At 44.8% G+C, this 21,773-nt stretch overlaps 1 protein-coding gene across 3 annotated transcripts in view; it reads right to left on the bottom strand.

Annotated features, from left to right (window-relative positions):
* The window catches only part of ABR (ABR activator of RhoGEF and GTPase), a 1,246,002-nt gene that overhangs the window by 768,190 nt on the left and 456,039 nt on the right, over positions 1-21,773 (bottom strand). For all 3 annotated transcript variants that reach the window (XM_078679999.1, XM_078680002.1, XM_078680000.1), the window contains exon 2: positions 9,740-9,927. In XM_078679999.1, coding sequence (XP_078536125.1) covers positions 9,740-9,927 — 188 coding nt within the window. The remainder of the gene's footprint in view (positions 1-9,739; positions 9,928-21,773) is intronic.

Raw genomic sequence — 21,773 nt, forward strand, 5'->3', positions numbered from 1 at the left:
CGACACACCTGCTCAGCAGCATTATTCATACTCTATGACCTGAAACGCAGAGCTCATCATGACTTCGGTCTTTACAACAGCCCTACAACATACGACACACCTGCTCAGCAGCATTATTCATACTCTATGACCTGAAACGCAGTGCTCATCATGACTCTGGTCTTTACAACAGCCCTACAACATACGACACACCTGCTCAGCATTATTCATACTCTATTAATAAACTTTGAGGATTTATATCCACCACCCAGCAGTTCTTTACAATGACAATACAGAACATGATATTTATGGTGGTAAGTTAAAAGCATGAATCTGCATTAGGAGTGCATAATGAAAGTGTATAAGTTTGAACAGAAAAAAGTAAGCATGTCTGCCAAAGAAAATGCGAAGTTTGAGAACGCCTCCCCCCCATAGCAACTCGAGATGTCAACACCCCCTTTAATTATGGATTCAATAAACATTTTTTTAAAGATTTTAATGGTATGTTTTTGTTTCTATTTTAAATTCCGCCTCCCAGGGCATCTTGAGTCTTTGTACGCAGCTTTAGGCGCTCACTTGTACAATTAATTTCACTGTAATTGTGCAGGGTTATGTGAAGTTTACATGCAGTTCGCAAAACGCTTAGCTCAACAACAAAGTCAAGAAAAGTGCAGTTTCCCCCAACAGTAAACTTGCAATATAACTGGATGGTGAATAAAGCGCCTTTATCAGCTCCAGTTGGAGATCTTTTAAATCTGAATAGTATGCTTCAATAATGTGGAAATTAGTGAATGTATTGTTATTTTATGATTTGTTTTATATTTCATAGACTCAACCTGTTTGAAGAGTGGCATTATGTTATTGTTTATTTATAGAGTGCATGGCCAACTTAGTTATTTGGTGGCAATAATTAAGTATTACCATCCAAAAATATGCTACATTAGTCCACATATTTTGCGTTTTCTTCTTGCATAATTTCATCAACTCTGCTTCATATTTTGTCACGATGAACTGTGCTAAAGAAAGATACAAGAGAAGTAGTGCAGAGACCCCGTTTCGGTTTACTTTGTTTTTAAGGTCATTCCAGATGGTGATAAGGGCAGATTCTGTAACTCTTCCTGGACAGCATTCTGTCTGGAAATCGGAAAGTATGGCGCTCTCATTATTGAACTGTGACATCTGGGTGAATGCTGCTCTTTCTATCTATCAGTTCTCCCAGGAAATGTCCATTTGAAATTGGTCAATAGTTGCGTGGGTCATGCAGGTCCAGGTTTGTTTGCGTATGTATGCTTTTTTTGTTTTATCTTCTGGAAAGACTCCTATAGTTAAAGAGTTATTGATGATTGTTCTGACTGGTGTGGCAGCACAGGTAGTTAAAAAAATGCTCTTGAAGATTTGTGGCCGACAAGGGTCAAAAGGGCAACCGGTCAGCCTGCTTGTTTTGACCAGATCCATAAATTCAGCTTCTGATAGCTGTTAAAAGGAATGCAGATGCTGTATTAGCCTACTCTATGAGGGGACTGTTGGAAATTGGTTGGTACTGGTGGCTTTCCTTTGTTTTAAATAGGAGTCCAAAATGTCTGCTTTGGTTGTGCAATGATTTGCCAGTTTGTCAGGCAATTCTTGAGAAACAGGATGAGTTCATTCTGTATATCTAGGTGTAGGAAATTCAGTGAGAATTTTATCAAATTCCTTATTTGCACATTTAGCCTTTTGAATTCTCTGTGAATAGTACCTTTTTTTAGCTTTTTTGATTGTTGACTTGCATATTGTGTTAAGTTTGTGAAGGTTAAGGTTGTCTTGATTTTTATTTGTTTTGAGCCAGGTGCGCTTCAGCTTTGCAATTTGTTGTTTTATCTTTTTTTGTTCTGCGTTCATCTAAGGTGCATGTTTTCTTTTGGCCTGTTTTTGCTATTCTTAGTAGCATGAGGATATCAAAAGCTTCCTGGAGCCACCCGTATAGTTTTAGAACTGGATTTATTGTGTCTAGTTCTGTTGGATGTTAGTTACATTTCAAAATATTTAACAATGAGTTTGTCCCATGCTTTATATGTGGTTGCATGTAAGGTAGCTTTAGGTGTGTTGATTTGTCGTATTTTGTGTTGGAAAGTTACCAGATGGTGGTCAGGCCATGTGACTGGAGTAATCCATTGAAAGGCAACTAGTTCTGGATTTGCAAAAATGACATGTAGGATGTGTCCAGCGATGTGTGTGGGTTTGAGAATGATCTGTTGTAGGCTCAGTGTGTCTAGGCCAGTGATGATAGTCCTTAGATGGGGCATATTGAGTTTGTCAAGCCATAAATTTGGTTCACCAAGGATGCATAAGTTGGAGTGTGGTGTCATGAGGTTTGAAACAGTGTCTAGAAAGGTGCCTGGGAATGCTGCATTGCTAGGTGGTGGCCTGTAAAGAAGGAGAAAGTTAAAGGAGGAAGTTGGTGTTCATTGCATCTGGTGATGAGGGCCTCACAACCGTGTTTTGGAAATGTTGTCAACTTTGGTAGGTTAATTGTTTGAATATAATAGCTAATCTACCTCCTGTTTTACCTATGCGATTTTGTGTGCCAGTTTGATAGCCTGGAGCAACAGATTCATACAATACTAGAGAAACGTCCTCTCCCAACCATGATTCAGTTATGAAGAATAAGTCAGGCTGTGTGTCAGTGAGTAGGCTGTTAATGTGATGCTTGTTTTTAGAGCGTGATCGAGCATTTATTAGTAGACAGTCTAGAGATTGTGTTTTGGTGGTGGAATGACTTTATTCTCTAGAACAGTGAGTAGTATTCTTTGAACGTGTAGCAAGTGTATTTTAGGGGTTTGCATTCACTGTGTCAGGATAAAAATAATGTTTATCTACATCGTAATCCTCATTCAACAGGCTTAGAATGCATTTTGTTGGGTCTGTGTGTGCTGGTGGCAGAGACGATGGTGAAAGTGAGTTGGTGGGCTGTCTTGTTTCGTAGAGTAGTCTGGTGTGATAGACCAGGAGATGCGGTGTTGCGAAGAGTGGTATGTTGTTTATTTTGCTTGCGTCCGTTTAGGATGGAAGATGTGTGTGTTAGGGGTGGTGGATCATGTTTAAGACTTTAAACTGTACAAAGGATGAGATGGGGTTGAATGAATGTTGTTGTGTTGCGGTGTTTGTGGTAGGTGTTGGTGAAGACAGAATTTGTGAGTGAAGTTGGTTTAGGATTTGTATTATTTGTGTAATCATGAGGGTGGTAGCGGGTGTTTGTTTTCACCCGGTGACAAAACGTTGCATGAAATTGTGTGTTTGAGATTTTGATGTGCTGGTGTGTGTTATGTTTTATTTTTGTGGAGTAGTGAGATGAGAAATTGATGTGAATTTCTGTGAAAGATTTGGATGCAAAAGTACTGTTGGTGAGTAGAAGTCGAATGGCATGGGGATAGTGATGTGCATTGGAGGACAGTATTTGGTGTGTGAGAGGAGATGGACAGGGGTTGAGTGTCTGCATTAGATTTGATAGAGGGAAGAGGCAACATGAGGGGGAGTTTGGGTATGTGTTTTGGGTAAAAAGAGGAGAAGGGTGTTGTTGGTAAATGATATGAGAGTGCGCAAAGTATAGAGTTGCTGATGGCAGAAAGGAGTCTGTGGGGAGATGGTGCTTTGTACGAACAGAGAGTGTGTGTATGAAGGGATTAAGGTTACGAGACCGCCCTCATCGCTGCCACCGATGACATCCGAACCCTGATGGACAACGGAGAAACAGCGGCCCTCATCCTACTAGACCTCTCCGCGGCCTTCGACACCGTCTGCCACCACACCCTAGTGCATCGCCTCAGCAACGTCGGAATCCAGGAGAAGGCGCTGGAATGGATCATCTCCTTCCTCGACGGAAGAACACAGAGAGTCCGTCTACCACCGTACAAGTCAGAGGCCACCGAAGTCATCTGCGGCATCCCTCAAGGATCCTCGCTGAGCCCAACCCTCTTCAACGTCTACATGAGCCCCCTCGCGGCCATCGCACGCCAACACAACCTCAACATCATCTCCTACGCCGACGATACCCAGCTGATCCTCTCCCTGACCAACAACCCCGCCGCCGCCAGAGCCAACCTTCACGAAGGAATGAAAGAGGTAGCCGAGTGGATGTCGACCAGCCGCCTGAAGCTGAACTCGGACAAGACGGAAGTCCTCATCCTGGGATCCTCGCCCTCCGCCTGGGACGACTCCTGGTGGCCCCCCGCCCTGGGCACCGCACCCAAACCGACAGACCACGCACGCAACCTGGGCTTCATCCTGGACTCCTCCCTCTCCATGACCAAGCAAGTCAACGCCGTCTCCTCGTCATGCTTCAACACCCTGCGCATGCTACGGAAGATCTTCCGGTGGATCCCCACCGAGACCAGGAAGACTGTCACCCAGGCACTCGTCACCAGCCGACTGGACTACGGCAACGCCCTCTACGCCGGAACCACCGCCAAGCTCCAGAAGAGACTCCAACGGATCCAGAACGCCTCAGCCAGACTCATCCTCGACATCCCACGACACAGCCACATCTCCGGACACCTAAGAGACCTGCACTGGCTCCCGGTCAACAAGAGAATCACCTTCCGTCTCCTTACCCACGCACACAAAGCTCTTCACGATCAAGGCCCGAGCTACCTCAACAACCGCATCAACTTCTACGCTCCCAAACGACACCTCCGATCAGCCAGTCACGCCCTCGCCGCCGTCCCCCGCATCCGAAGAACGACAACAGGAGGAAGGTCCTTCTCCTACCTGGCCGCCAAGACCTGGAACTCCCTCCCGACTCACCTGCGCCTGACCCAAGACCACCTCGCCTTCAGGAAGAAGCTCAAGACCTGGCTGTTCGGGCAGTAGCAGCACCCCCCCCCCCCCCCCTAGCGCCTTGAGACCCTCCGGGTAAGTAGAGCGCTCTATAAATGCCTATGATTGATTGATTGAATAATTTGGGTTTGTATTGTGCTGGTGATATGTGGATTTGATAGTAGTATAGGACAGAGTGTAGAGTGAGGGTACTGTGGTGTGACATTAGGGATAGAAGAGTGTATAGATGTGGTTTGTGGGGTTTAGTAGTGGTTGTTGAGACACTGAAATGTGAATAGAGTTTTTTGTTGTAAATGAGCAGGGTGTGTCGACTGAGACTGTGTTATCACGTTTGCGGAAGTGGATAGCTTAAGGTGGCAGTGGTAAATGGAAAAAAAGGGCAGCATCTCTTGCGCTGGACCGGACCAGGCCTGTACAGGCCAAAAAGGCCCAAACAGGCAGCTGCCTTTGTCATATCCGCCCTTAGCTGAGATGCCCGAAGGTTAAATATCCCTAGTGATCAGGTGACACCTTTGGCCAATGGGCACCCTGGCCCTAAACCCTAGAACCAATGGGAGCCCTGGCCCTACTAACCAATCAAAGTCCTAGCACTAACAATCAATTAAAACCCAAACCCTGAGCCCCAGGTCCAATAGAAACTCTTGCCTTAGGAACCAGTGGGAACACTAGCACTATCAGCCAATCAAGACTCAAACAATAAGCCCTAGATCCAATAGAAACCCTAGCCATAAGAACCAATTGGAACTCTAGCCCTATCAGCCAATCAAAACTCAAACCCTAAGCCCTAGGTCCAATTGAAATCCTAGCCCTACCAACCAGACTATAGGTATAAAAGCCAATAAAAATGTATTAAAAGGGCATGTGACCTTAAACATAAGGGCTATGCAGATGTTGGGATAGGGCAGGGGCCTGGTCTACCCTGTGAGCCAATTAGTAAAGCAGAAACTGGTGAGCTGCTCCGAGCACACAATCCCCTTGGAAACAGACCAGTCCAATATGCACTTTGCAGGTTCTGTCAACCCTATGGGTAAGGCCCAAATTTAAAAAGACTAAATACAGCTTTTCAAACACTTAAATAATCCTTGCTGTTCAAGTGCTACATACACTTTAGTAACACCATTTTTAACCAGAAAACAGGCTAAGTACTCTCTTCATCACTCAGCTTAGGGCTTGGGTATTTTTGCCATTTTAGATTCTAGGGGATAGGGTTGACGAGGTTTTCCTTCTAGAACATTTAGCACAATTTAGGAAAAACAATCTGAAAGCATCTCTCCAATAAGACTGGGGACTGCCCATATTAGTTTGGTGAAAAACTGTAAACATCACATACCATAATAACAGCATGTATGTCAGTGAGGAAGCTGTTGGCCAATGTATATGTTTCAATGATTCCTGCCATGGATTTGAAGAGGAACCCAAGTCAAAGCAAAAACATTAAATAGGAGGATTGCTATCACCTCGAAGGTGTGCTGAAGAACCTCCCAAGGGACTCAATAACTAATTAGAAAGGTCACTCCCTCTCCAGAGAAATTGGTATCATAAGAAGGATAGGTAATATCTTATTTTATCAACAACTGTTTCTGGAGAAATTGCTGAAAGCAGAGTTATTGTCTGACAAACTCATCACTGGGAAGGAAGAGAGATACCTTTGCTTCTCAAACTTCTGGCATGTGTAGTATTTACTAGAATGCACCTGGTAAGAGGAAAGCCCTAGTTATTAGTGCCAGTGTTGAGATTTTTATTAGCTAATGCTCATCTTTTCTCTAGAGGAATCCCTCATGTGTGAAATATGAGTGGAACTGGAAAGATTGCATGATATGATGTCACAGGAGAAAGCTAAGCTTTAACCCATGCCAGAATGCAACTGTCAGGAACTTCATCGACCTTTGTAAGTGACTTGGCCAGTGTCACTATGACCTGCTCCCATGCGAATCTGTGTGAAGTCAGAGAGCCAAAAACGAGTACACTTTGAGGGCACGATCAGTAAACAAGTGTTGGAGGAACTGGGGTTGCAACCCTTGCATCCATATCAAAGGGCTGATCTGCCTGCAGGTATAAGCCACTTGTAATCATATAAAACTGCCTGAATCCCAAAACGAAGTTGTTAACAGCCTGCAGTTCTAAATTGTTGCTGCTGATGAATTCCCTAAGCAGATGAAGTAGATCCAAAATTAGTCTGCGACAAGAAATTGATTTAGGCAGACTGAGCACTGCTTGAAGATGGTGGTATGCAGGATATGTGATGAAGGCAAGATAGGGAAGTGATGGTATCAAAAGTAAAGGGTCAATGCGGGGCAGAACCCCACACACCACAACTCTCATTTACCCTTTTAACACACTCAATATAAAAAACAAAAGTGCTGCTGAACATGCCAGAAGAAATGCATTTCTGTAAATGCCAAAATAAAGAATATTAGGAACGGATTTTACAGTGATATTTACACACTGGGGAGTAATGAGCTTTATCAGTGCAAAAGGATAATCAGAGTGGTACCCATTGTAAACAGTTATGGCAAAGATATTTTAAATCAACGTTCAAGTACTCTATGGCAGCAGGTTATACCCAACAGTCTTGAAGGACGTAGCTTATTTTCAGATTACTAAAAGGGCTAATGGATAGAGAAGTAATGTCCACCCAGGTACGTGCTCAGACCCAGTGATTCTTCTAGCGCAATCTCTAATGTTGTGACTGTTGTTTCCATAATGTGGTGCCAGATGTGGTGTTAACTGTTGTACTGCTGTGGTTGCTGCAGTTATGCCTTTCATGGGAGCAGCTATGGTTGTGACTATGGTCATTGCTGGTATTCCAGCTGTGCATCACTGCTACACTTGCAAAGAGTGAAGTTGTTTGTTGCTGTTACAGTGATGGCTATGCCAATAGAAGCTGTGATCTTTACTAGGTTGTATATATGTTCTTTGCTGTAGTTCCTGCTGTGGTGACAATTGATAGCTGTAATCATCGCTATGGCTTATGGTTCCGGTTTTCCCTGTAGTGGCGGCAGCTATTGTCACTGCTCTTGGCCTTACCATGCTGGCCTGCTGTCGTTACAGTTGTCGGTGTGCTACTGCTCTTTTCAGTCTTTTTGGTTATGACACCAGCTTTGGCTAACACCTAAAGCTATGTCATGCCTGATCGAAGGATACACCCCTGAGTTCCAATCCTGAAATATTTCCAGTTGCCCCAGCTACTTGTGCCTTTTGTACACAGCATCAATGGCAAAACGTATTTACATTTACTCTGCAACAAAGTCTATGAATGTATTGATAATTATCCCTGTGAATATCTCCTGCCACCTACTGATCTTAGAATACATTAGAAGGAGAGAATCATTTCCACAGAACTCCTCCAACGTTTGCAACAGTCTTCTTGACCATTCACATTAAATCCAGCCTTGTCCTCATCTTTCAATAAAACCTTGAAATGGTCCTGTCCTCGCCGTCTGGTGCCCAACACTACCAAGAACGTAAAGAACAATGACCAAGCGGATGGAATGAATGCACCTTGAAATCATACAATTGATTCTATGCATAAATCAAGTTTCTAAATTATCCATAAATATGTGTGAGCAGAAAAACCAACTCAGTTGTGTTTTGTTTCACCAAGGAACTTACTAGGATAGTCAGGGAGCAATTACTGAGGATTTTTGTGGGGGAAACAGCACGGGACAATGCCGGATGCCTACATCCCAATACAAATATATTTAGTAAATCATTTTAAACCAGTTTATCGTTTGTTCACTAACAAGGCAGTGGTTTTGATGTTTTTAATTAACATCCAAATCCATTTAGTAAAATGAGCATAGCAATGGTCTTATATTTAGCATTTTAATGACAGCTCCCAGTAATTTATGACCCGACAGAGAGGCCCATCATCAGTAATGCAATAATTAATGTAAAATCTGCACTACACACTGCCATTTCCTGTTACAAAATTGGGCCACTTATGCAGCAAGGTCCTTGTAAAGGGCTACTACATGAGTCTAGCAGGCCACGCTCTCTTCTCACTGCTGACTAACAGACTGGACTGCACAGCAAGTCAAGCCTCTTCCAGCAGCTGCTCACTCTAATGCATTGTCTAGACCAAGAACCCCATCTGACTTAAGGCCCTGCTCTTTCAACTGGTGGAAAAGAGCTTGAATGAGCGAGTACTGCCTATTTATGCAATTTACTGAGACAAAAAACCCATTCAAACAGCCTTACAAAACTTTTACTGGTCCGGAAATACCCTCTCCTATGTAGAACCCACACATTTTTTTTACCAAGGACATTGTCAATGTCTACAGAGAGATCAGGCCAGCTGAGACCTAGGATTAAAACCAATTTGTGATGGGATGAGGTGAATCCAAACTTCTTGCCAGTTAATCAGAAATCATACTAGCCTTTAGCAGCAGTACCTACCCACATAGCGCCAGCATCCTCTTAAATCCTGCATATAAAACAACCTACTAACATCATGCAAGAAGCTCAACAAGTCGGAAATGTGCATGATTTTCTACCAATTCTGTTATCACTGCAAAAAAATGTTCTTTGCCATCCTAGCGACTGCAGGCCATGTGGGGAAAATAGTGGCAAGTTGATGATAAAACAACGCTTTTGGCACAGTTGCGACTATGCAATTGTCAAGAAGGATGGCAATCTATTTAATTTGCGATGGGGGGGCATAACTGTAGGAGGGAAAAGTAAGGCTTTTTTTATCTCAGGGGAAAAACAGCACACTCTGGGTCATTCCGCCGTTGCTAGGCAGAGCTAGCAATGTTCACAAATAGAATGTATGAATTCGATTCTCCGTGCTTTTGGAAACCAAGGGGTTCATCTGAGTAAATAGTTTCAAAAGCCAAATGACTCAGATACAATGTATATTTAGCACAGGCACGAACACACATGTACATGCATTTCCTATTATGGAAGTGGGGTTACTCTTCCAGCTTTTAAGAAGATGCACACTTACCCCAGGTAGCAGGACCTCTGATGGGGTGGGCGACACTGCCCCGTCGCCGCTGTCCTGGCTGCGGGCGCTGAGCTGCGGCGACATGGTGGGCGACTCGTCGATGTAGGGCATGGTCTCCGACCCTTCCTGCGCCAGCTTCTGCTCCTCGGGCCCATCTGCGTCGTAACCCTCGGGGCCGTAGTTGAAATCTGCGACGAGGAACAAGAGAGGTCCGTGAGCGCCTTCGATGAACGCCGACAAGGAGGGACGGGAGGCAGGCGCCGGGCGCCGCTGGCGGGCAGACATGGTGCCTCTCTGGGGCAAAGGTGCCAAGCGCAGGTAGAGGAAAAGATTGAAGAGAGACTGGGAGTGGGGGGCGGAAGGGCAAGAAAAGAAGGGAAAGTGGGTGAGGAAAGATGCAGAGGAAAGAGAGTGGCCAGACAAGTGTTGAAGACCAGCGAAGAAAATAAGGAGACAGTGTGAAAGAAATGTGTAGAGAAAAAAAAGAGAAAAATTAGGAGAGTACGGGGGTAGATGAGTGCAGGTGAAAGGGGTCGAGTGGGATAAGAAAGAAGGCTGAGGAGACAGAAAGGAGAAAAGAAGACTCCTAGGGAAAAGAATCCGAGAATGAGATAGAGGATAGCAAAGAAGCCGGGGCAGAAGTACGGAGAAAGGTGTTAAGGGAGAGGCACGGGGAGAAAGAGACAGCTGAAGAGAGAAAGGGGATGAGTGTGAGGCCGAGAGGGCCCGGCGTCGAGCCCCAGCTCTCGGCACGACTCCCCACAGATCACCGGCTGCATTCACCACGCACTGAACATTTCGTTAGAGGTTGCTGGGAGCTACAGAGCATGAGAGAAAAAAAGCAATCCAGGCATCCCACAAACGCAGCTCGGGAGACGGCTTTGGGTGGCGAGCGTCGCCACAGCCCACCATATGCCATGCAAGCGATGTGCCAAGTTGAGGGGGCACTGGCCCCGCACTATTCTGGTCCATGTCGCTCCCGCTCCCTTCGCGCTTCTCTCTCCACTGCTCTCTCCTTCTCCTTTCAAGCGTCTCTCTATATCTCGCTCCTTCTCTCCCTCCCCTCACGTGGTCAATGCATGGCAGCTTCGGCTGCTCGCGTGTGACGTCACTTCCTGAGCTCAGCCCCCGGGCAGTGACGTCATCGACGCGGAACTTAACTTGTGTTCAGAGTCCTTCTTACAGTGGATGGGGGAGCCTTGCCTTAAAACATTCTGACGGAGCAGCAGCCTGGTCTCAAACTGCAACACCCACACGATAATTATGCCTTAAGAAAAATAAGCGAGGGAAAAGGAACCAGTCCTCCTGATTTAAAAATAGATACATTATTAAAAGTTAATTTTGCACCGACTCAAGGGGACAGAAAAATAATTGTCAACCAAGCCAAGATAGGGAAGGCAGACTATACGTTTTACAGGGAATTAAACGTAACTTTTAAATGCAGCATTATCTGTGATAACGAAATTGCTTTCTAATAAGGACTAATAATTACCAAAATACATGCAAATTTGCCTCCCTTTGTATCATATACCCTCTCCAAAAACCAGGACATGTGATGAAACTTAAAGAGAAACTTTACAAGAAAAAAGGCCAACCCCAGCAAATCCAGGACGCCAGGCCACGCCAACTATAATGAATTCACTTACTGCCTAAGAAGAACTACACGGGTATATTTCACAACGTTTGAGATAGATTATATGTTAGCAAGGCAAACAAAATCAACGTTTTAGAGCATGCACCATTTTGTTAAACTTTAGGTAGCTAACAAAAGATATTTCAGAGGTCACAAGTTGCCTTATTAGTAGAACACTGAGCCTTTTGGCACTCTTGTACTTGTAGTCTTGCACCTAAAAGGTAAAAACAGAGCTGAAAGTGCCAAAAGTAGATTCTAAAACCAAGACTTGATAAGAGTACAGATGTGTCTACAACACATAACATGGAGAGGTGCACAAGGATCCATAAAATATATATGTATATTTGCATTGCTGTACTATGCAACCAAAAATAAAACATTCAGGGCCTCTTTTTAAACATGAGCTAGCCTTAAAGTTGAGCCTACATCCCATAATCTAAAAGAAAATAATGCAGTGTTTTAATTTAAAATCTCTCTCCGTCATTCCCAGATGTTGTGATAACAGCTCACAAGCTTGGGTGTCAACTGAGGGTCAACTGAGGGTCTTCTCAGATTCTGACGTGCCCTTCTTTACATCCTGCTGTGTTGCTCCAATGATACTGTACACAGCAGGAGCAGGGGCTCCTCCACTTGAGCAGAGGAGCATCGCCCCACAAGCCCCAGAGATGAAAAATAAAACAAGAATAAAGTTATTACCGTTTTATTTTTGAGCAACCCGTCCTGAACTAAGTGTCAGGACGGGGCGGGGCCATCGCTGCCGAATGGCAGCAGTAGAGTGTTATGCGCTTTAAAATGTGCATGTCTCCTTGGCCAGCCGTCTTGGACTGGCCAGCCAGTCATGCGCATTTTAAAATCCTCTAATCTAGCTGTCTTAGACAACTGGGTTAGAGAAAGTAAAGGCCTACAGTGCTCTTAGGAGCACTGAGAGAGGTCGCTCTATCTAATGCTGGCGCTACTTTCGTGAATGCAGAGCCAAGATTGGGTAGTGCAGATTCCTGCTTTCGGGGATTCCAGAAGACGCCAGAGGGAGGAGGACGTTGCACTGCAAAGAAAGGAAAGTACATTATTTTATTCTTTTTTGCTGTGTCCCCCGCACTCTTCACCATCGGTATATGCCAGCCGCCACTGAGAAAGAGTGTCTTTAAAGCGAAAGTAAAAAAAATTACGTCTAATGTGCTCGCTACCCGCTCTTCTCCCAAAAACCAGGACATTTGTCACTTTTAATTATCTGGGGAATTCCGTAAAGTCTTGTAACCCTAATAATTTGTTTTGTCAAAAAAAGTGTCCGATGTACGAAAGGCCAAGCTGAAAAGCATTAGTGTTTGTTGAACAACACCTGGATTCTGACCAGGCTTCATTTTGTGGTGCAACTAATATCTGTCGTATCGTAAAATGTGAATTCACAGGAGGTGACAAATCCTTTACCCAAAGAATATTCATTACACAGGTAGCATTCTGCACCTCTTCTATCAAAAGCAGAAGTAGAGGCCTGCATCGGACAGCTGACCTCCAGTCGAGTCGATAAAGCTTTATTCGATTTTGTTTTAAAATCCTAAAAGCGTACATATAAAACAATCTTAAAAATAAATTCATACATATAGTAACAATATGGCTACAAGTTAAAAGGACATATGCCCAACCTCAAAATTCGATAGTAAGACATGTTAATCATACAGGTTATCATTATCGACTATGGTAATACAAAAAGCAATCAAAAGTTGCGACAATTGTATAATGGTTTGAATCTATTCTGAGCGGAGAAACTAATGCCACTGGATACACGAACACCCCTTCCCAGCAGATGGTGATGCTCTATTGTTGGTCTAAGCAGGGGAATGTTTGGCGTACAAGGATAAAAGTCAAGTAAGTCCCAAATGCATATAGAGCCATCTCCTTCTTGGGGCGGGCAAGATCTTAGGTACGGGACGATGTTCCTATTCCTAAATTTAACCAGTACCAAGTCCCCGGGAATGTTTTTAGGTAACAAGCCCAGCCAGCTCACCCTTCTAACGCTCAGGATTCCGCCATCTTGGTCCGATGGCAGGGGTCTATTATTCCCCAGCCAGAATATGACCTTATTTAATAGGTCCTGCTGTCTTTCGGCTTTCCCGAAAGCAAGTGCTGGTACTCCTGAAAGAACGGACACATATGGCACGGCTTCTGGAGGAAGGTGTATACGTGGTGGTATGTTTAATTCTGTTCTAACCCCTGTGAACCTTGATGGTGGAGGTTTAAAAGGGGCTTTGGGTGCAATTGGGGCTGGGCTTTTGGGTGGTTGTGATGTAGGTTGGGCGTTTGTACATTTAGGAGTTGGCTTAGTTGTTACCAAGGTTGTAAGTGGCTGGGAATGGTTAGGTGTTACCATATTATTGATAGGTGTCAGAATAGTCGCAATTGTGTTCTCTAGACCTGAGAGCCTTTCCCCTATAGAATTGATTTTATCAACTAGTGGAGAAATGATGGTTTTGACAAGATGCTCAATCTGGGTCAATAGAGACAACTGGGGGTAGGGTAATGTATTGTCGGATTTATCCGTGGACTCCATGGTAGTAGGCAGGCTGTTGACAGGTAAAGTAGGTAAGGTAGGACTTACAGATAGTTTTTGTAATTTGGAATGATTCCCTTCGGGATTGTCCTCGTAGTGCTTCCTTTTAGTGGGTAAAGGCCGGGGAAGGGCTATATTTTGGATATTATCTTTCATTGGTGAAAAGGAAGGATCCCGTAAGCTACCGTTAGTACATGAAGAGCTGGTGCCTTTAACAGGAGAACGTGATTTCACTACGGCGTACTTGGTGTTGCAGAAGGTGTTTAATTCATCCCACAAAGACAGATTTTGTGCTCTGGCTGGAGTTTGTAAAGGAGATTGCATACTGGGTAGAGAGTGGCAAGGAGAGTTGTATTCTTTCTCATGAACAGTAGGCAGTGTGCTGGTGCTATTCAAGTGATGCTCTTGTAGCCCTTGGCACGGACCCCTCTCTGAAGCAATGTTTGTGTCTCCCTTGCGTGACATTATTAAAGTAGGATGAATCAAACCACAAAGATAGTCAATTGGTAAATGGAGTCACTCTACCTCTTCTCACAGTACAGACAAGGGAGTGGGCCCGTCCCGGCCCCTTCAGACCACGGAGGGCCACAGAGGGCCCGCCCTTTGCCCGGGCTTAGCCCGGCGATTGCCCGCGCGCGGTCCCGCGACGCGGGGGTTGCGTCCCTTTTTGTGCGCCTCCTGGCGCGAAGAGTGCGTGTTGCGGCTTCCGCTGCCGCTAGGGCGTCTGGGCTTTGTAGTCCGGAAGTATTCTCCCCTCCGCGCTGCGGCCGCTGATGGCTGTGGGTTGCGGCGGCGGGAGGGAAGGAAGCAGGAGCCAGATGTGGCGGTCTCCGGGATGGCAGGTAAAAGTAGAGCTTGCCCACAAGGTGTGCTTACGGGCCCCCGCTCCACAGAGGTTGCGTCCCTTTTTGTGCGCCTCCTGGCGCGAAGAGTGCGTGTTGCGGCTTCCGCTGCCGCTAGGGCGTCTGGGCTTTGTAGTCCGGAAGTATTCTCCCCTCCGCGCTGCGGCCGCTGATGGCTGTGGGTTGCGGCAGCGGGAGGGAAGGAAGCAGGAGCCAGATGTGGCGGTCTCCGGGACGGCAGGTAAAAGTAGAGCTTGCCCACAAGGTGTGCTTACGGGCCCCCGCTCCACAGAGGTTGCGTCCCTTTTTGTGCGCCTCCTGGCGCGAAGAGTGCGTGTTGCGGCTTCCGCTGCCGCTAGGGCGTCTGGGCTTTGTAGTCCGGAAGTATTCTCCCCTCCGCGCTGCGGCCGCTGATGGCTGTGGGTTGCGGCGGCGGGAGGGAAGGAAGCAGGAGCCAGATGTGGCGGTCTCCGGGACGGCAGGTAAAAGTAGAGCTTGCCCACAAGGTGTGCTTACTGACCTCCAGTCCTGCATTTGTATTCCTGACAGATAATTAATTATTTTTTTTAAAAGAAGCCCATGTCTCTTAAAGGGATAGGTGTCGTTTAAAAGAAAATAAATAAATAAAATCACAAGAATGACTTTGGTGTGGACTATGCTGTGGCCTTTAAACCAATTTTCCTCCATGCTGGCAGTCACAATTCCCAAAGGGAAGCATTCTTACAGGGATAGCTTTCCTGTTTGCAATTTAGATAGTACCCCAAGCAGGGACTGGTAAAAGACAACTTGTATATGACCGCAACTAGGGTCATAAAATCAGTGATGCATCACTTGCAACTAACAAACAAGACTTATGCGCACCCTCTTTTTGGTGATTTGGAAAGAGTACAAAACAAAGGCCTTTTGCGAGTCTGATAGTCTTTTCCAACTTGAAAAGGGGTTTGATATATTGTAATTTTTTTTGCAAATGCAGGCACTGCATTTTGACAAGTCACAGGGTTTGCGACTGCAACATGCCTTTGTACATTGAACCCATATTTCTCTACGGTCCAATTCTATTGAAAAGGGAAAAAAGTATATTTAGACTCCAAAGTTTACTTTTATGTTTGGATCAAATTTGCAACTTTTAAATGAATTCTCTACAAATTCCAGGAGTACTTCCGGGATGCTGCGACAGTCCAGATTGCCAATCGCACATGCCAAAATGTAGCAGCTCTATGCTTGTGCCACCACAAATTCTTATAAAGTGCATATGCTCTTTAAAACGCCTCTTCTTTGATTTTTATCCAAGTACCATCCTTTAAGAAACCCCTTCTTAGGAGGTATTTTCCTCTTGATCCCACCCTTGATAGAGACTAACTGCTGCTCTATGCAGAAGTAAAAAGTCTGCCCATATCCAGGAGCGAATATGCCTGCAAAAGGTTATGAATACCCATAAACTTGTCCTCGAACGTCCGCTTTTCACAGTTGTGAGCAGACTTGCTCGCAAGTAATATGGCACTATAGTGGTGTCACTTTAAGCTTAAGTAAATACATTAAGAAGTGTACATTTAAATCTATGTGAATACAAAATGTGGATTTGCAAGTATAAAACAAGCCATTGGTGCACTAATGTTCAAAACTGTTCAACATTGGATAGCAAATATCTTTGTGAATCGGGCCCTAATGTCAAAACAACCACGCTTTAAGTGATCTTCTGCATAATACAAAGCATCGCGCTGGGAGTACTTATGACTAGGTTAAAATATTTCACATTAAGCACTAAATTGGAAAAAAGATTCCAACATGAAATCTTTCAGTAGGATTTAGTTTCCTGGAATAAATTTTTTCTAATCTTTATACATTTATCAATTTCTCGCTTGACATGCAATTCTGCAGTCAAGGAAGAACCCCACTTAAAGCCTCAAACAAAACAGAAATTAATATTCACACAAAACTATTGTGACGACAGTTGAAACCCTACACAAAACTTTTGAATCTTATTCCACAAATCGACATGTGATTTAGATAAAGAAGTATATGTGATTTCGATGTTAAACTACCAGCTCTGGATCTAAGTGAGTGAGCAGAGTTCTAACCATTCTTTGAAAGTATTGTATGAATCTGGGAAAATCACATACACCTTAAGTAGTTTTATCTGACAAAATTGAAGGCCCGAGAAGCAGGCAGAAAGCCCGTGTTATGAGCTGTACATAAAATCAACAATTACTCTATTAGTTCCAGGGATTACCAAACGGGTTTCCAGTTGGTGAGAGGACATTGACATTTAAGACAACGAGTAAGTAAAGGTTAGATTGAAGATGGTTTACAAAAAGGGATCATTAAGACAGTCAGGCTAGAATCAGATCAAAGTCTGAGGGTGTAGGACTTTAAAAGCAGACCCATAAGACCGGTGCTTAAGTCTTTTAAAGTTCAATGGCCAGCTCAAATTCGAGCAAATGAAAGACCATCAAATGCAGGTGTGACCTAGTGGTGTAGTTTGTGGTTCTTGTTTGAGGAACACATGGACAGATACCAATTAAATGCATCTACGAGGTTGAAAATGCTAGAAATTGAGGGTCCACATGTATTTAGCAATATCGGAGAAGACCAATACCACATTATAACAAACCAAATTGTCCCATATTAAAGCACCTACACCCTAAAATGCCAGGTTACCACACTTAAACAATAGACATAAAAGCATACTATTTGTATTCATTTTACTTGCTAGGTGAAAGATATGTATAAAATGGGATACATGGTAGCCCCCCAACGTTGTATGAATGGTTATTATCAGTGCAGATGGTCAATAGGCTGGACCGTAGTAAAGGGCATAGTACGAGAACTGGCTTTTGGGGCATTCAGAACTGGAATAGAATTAAGAAATTATATATTTAATATGGGGGTTTGCGGAGGGTGGGAAGTCCAATGATTATGTACCAGAGCAATAAGGCATAATCCAGGGGCTCTGCTGTGGATGTTCCACAAACAAAACTTCACACTGGACTTGGAATTAGAAGGATGAGCCCTCATGAGAAGATGGTTTCACCCCTACTGTAATTTGAGAGTTGGGGGAAAAAACCTGGTTGGTAAAGTTTTCGAAGGAGGGGACCCACAATCTTCTTACCTGCTTATTTCACAATGAGGACAAAATAAAACAAATTGTGAGATGTGCAAGAACAAATCTTCTAGAGTATGCTATGGGAAGGTGGATTTTAACATGTGCATTTAGCAGGAAGAAGTCATAACAATTTTCTTCCATTAAGACTTTTCTATATCTCCTGCACGTAATTTGTAAAAGAATAATTGCCAGGGCCCAAAGTTTTCCTCAGATGCCCGTGTCCAGCGCTATCGAAGGTCAGGGTGCCAGATACTAAGGCTGTGTAGACCTGATTTAAAGTCTTGCCTCTTTAATCCACCATGAGACATTCCCCATCACTTTATCGTACTCTTGCAGGTTCTTTTTCATCCATCTCTCCCCATTATGCTGTTTTTCTATCTTCCCCTTCCTTCTTCGTTCCCTCCTTTGTGTTTTTCTCTCTCTTGCTCTGGCTCAAAGTCTGTGGAGCAAAAATATGCACCGATCACCAAAAATAAATGCCTGTGGACCTTGCCTGCCGCCACAGTCATAAATTAAGCACTAAATAGCATATTGCTGATGTGACTGTTCCTCAACCCATCTCACAAAAGTAGAGGCTTTGTGAAATGGGTCTTCATACTCTGTGGATACTACCCGTTAGCTGCCATTTTACAGAACTGCCTGTAAGAACCAACTACCATAGCCCGAGGAAAGCCCCCGGTGTGCTCTTGGCAGTAGTGTGTTTCCATGACTCCACCAGCCAGTAAAGACCAACTTCGGCACACAGCTCTGAATTTAGCTGGCCCCTGATGACACCTCAGTTCATTATAACTAAAAGCAAGTCTCTTCCTACTGGAAGAATTATTGTACACACTGGTACACGGTGGCCTAGACCAATTACCTGCCTCCACCACTGTATCACTGCCCTACCAAATGGTGCCTTCATGAAAGGCAGATTCCGCCCTCTGCTCTTATAACTTCCCTGTCACACATTTATATGATGCTTAGGGATGAGGGACAGGACTTGGTACACTTCTCCACCGCATGACTTTGTTAATGTTATAATAGGCTTGGAGAAGATCCGTACAACCTAAGTGCCTTGCAAGTGTAAAAGTAGGGCCGGAGGGTAACAAAATCAGCCCTGGTGAAAATTTTCAAATCAGCACCACACTGCCGGAGGTTGTGACTAGACTTGGCCAACAGTGCATGGCTGGGTCCTGGCACCTCATATGCCCCTGAAAGGAGCTCCCTTGCCTGCAGTAGATGAAGTGCCATTCCTGAATGTAATCTAGAATGCAAGGGCAAGTAACATCCTCTTGTCTGCTGCTCCTGGTTCACCTGTTTTACCGCAAAAAGAACAATTGATGGACAGAATGCAGAACAATGTCATACATTCACCCCAGTACAGAGATCTGGGCCTAAATCCATCTTTTTTTGCTCACCGTGCCATTCCAATTTGGACCCAGCCATATGCAAATCAGTCTTGACCCTGCGTGCAATGGGAACAGTCCAGCCCGAACTGCCAGGCCAGGTCCTCCCTGGGCTGGAAACAAGCATCCTAGTACCGGTTTTGGGCTTTCAGCTCTCATCAGCCAGGATAGCTTGACTCCAGTGGCATGGAGAGCTCATTTTGCCACTGGATTCAAGCTAGCCTGGCGGATGAAGGGTGTTACCCAGAAACCGGTCCCTGGGTTCTTGTTTACGGTTCAGGGAAGACCTTGCTTGGCAGTTCGGGCTGAACTGTTCCCATGAGGCACAGGGTCAAGACTGATTTGCATATGGCTGGGTCTGAACTGAGGTGGCAAAGTAAGCTACAGAATGATGATGGATTCAACCCAGATCTGTGACTGGGGGTGAGTTTCTGAAAAGTTTCAGCTCTCCGTTCATCATCTCCTTGTGTTTGCTTTGTTCACCCTAAGTTGGCAGGGTATGCCCAGGTGTGGGTCCCTTGCTCACTTTGCCACTGGATTCAAGCTAGCCTGGCTGATGAAGGATGTTACCCAGAAACTGGTCCCAGGATGCTTGGTACCTGTTCAGGGAAGACATTGCTTGGCAGTTCGGGTAGGACTGTTACCATGAGGCACAGGGTCAAGACCGATTTGTATATGGCTGGGTCTGAACTGAGGTGGCAAAGTGAGCTAAAGAATGATGATGGATTCAACCCAGATTTGTGACTGGGGGTGAGTGGCTTGTTTCCGGTTCAGGAAGACCGTGCAAGGCAGTTCAGGCTGGACTGTTCCCATGAGGCACATGGTCAAGACTGATTTGCATACGGCTGGGTCTGAACTGAGGTGGCAAAGTGAGACAAAGAATGATGATGGATTCAACCCAGATCTGGGACTGAGGGTGAGTGGCTTGTTTCCGGTTCAAGAAGACCGTGCAAGGCAGTTCAGGCTGGACTGTTCCCATGAGGCACATGGTCAAGACTGAATTGCATACGGCTGGGTCTGAACTGAGGTGGCAAAGTGAGACAAAGAATGATGATGGATTCAACCCAGATCTGGGACTGGGGGTGAGTGTCTGAAAAGTTTCTGCGCTCTGTTCATCAGCTCCTTATGTTTGCTGTGTTCACCTGTGTTACTACTGTCAACACAAAAAGGTGATGGTTCCCTCTGTATCTCCATACCGGTCAGTCTTCTGCCTTAGGGTAGTCTCTGAGAGGTAGGGTGTACCCGTGCATTTGGATTAATGATCTGCATATCTGTAAGTATGGTGGGACAAGAATCTCCTTTCATCACATGTTTATGTTGAATTGTGTTCCTGGAGGTACTTTTGGTGTGTAGCGCGGCACGTGAAGGAAATCTAGCTCACCCTTGTTTCTGGAGGTCCTCGTGCTGTGAAGCTCTTCACGTGAAGGTTCTCTTGCTGGCCCATTTAACTTAAACTAATGAAAGTACAGAAGGGCAAGGAATTTACTGACAGTTTTTTCAACTAAGACTTAGGTTAGCGTAAGCTGTGTGGGACAAGAGTTCCCCTCTACACCCCAGCCCCCGAGGTCTAGTGATATAGTAAGTACTGGAGGGAAGGCAGCTCCCAACAATTCTCATGATTAGAAGGCACAGGGTTTGTACTTCACCAACTTGTGGGGTTAAGAGCTCTAACTTACCCCTCAAATCAGTATCAGTTGACCTAAAATTAATTCCTCAGGGCATGAAGTGCACTGTTACCCTATATGTCTATATAACTAGTGTTACTGTAAGACTGTAGCGCAGAACATTCACTCATTCTCTGTGCCTATCTGACTGATGTTGATGTAGGTGCCATGAGACAAGGAGCAAAGGATTCCTACGGAATTTAGATGACTTGTGTTGCTCTTAGTTTTGCTCCAGCTCACAGCTGCCTGTGCAGGTCTTGTGTTATGGCAGAACATATGGGATGGGAACCCTTTCTTTTTCATAGCGCCATGGCACCATAAACTGAGCTTATGTAAGCTACACAGGCCAGAGAGTTCACTTTCACCCTCGTGCATATGCTCTTACAGCAAAATTCATTACCAACTGACCAGCCGCAGTCCGTGCAGGTAACAGCGGGGGGCTGTGTAAGGGGGGATTTCAATGGATGATGCATAGGAGAAATTAAATAAATAATTAAATTTCCCTCAGCATCGTCCCTCGAAATCCCCCCTTACACGGCCCCACCGCCCCACCGATGTTACCTGCACGGACCGCGGCTGCAACTGACACAAAGACATAGGTGAATATGATAAGAAATAGGGTTTTAATGCAATAAAACAGTTTAGAAGCATCAACATCCTGGTAGAAATTTTACCATAAGCCGCTGCTGCATCTCCTGCATGTTTTGAGTTACTCCAGATTACGCAACAGAGACAGTATCAGCTCAGCACTTCTACCATATGATTTTTATTCAGCAATAGGCTGATCATAAAAACAGAAACAGGCTTGTTCAATCTTTTGCAATGACATAAGTGGGGTTAGCTTTCGATCGCTGTCATT

The sequence above is a fragment of the Lissotriton helveticus genome, chromosome 3_1 (assembly GCF_964261635.1).
Source record: "Lissotriton helveticus chromosome 3_1, aLisHel1.1, whole genome shotgun sequence".
Classification (NCBI taxonomy): Eukaryota; Metazoa; Chordata; class Amphibia; order Caudata; family Salamandridae; genus Lissotriton; species Lissotriton helveticus.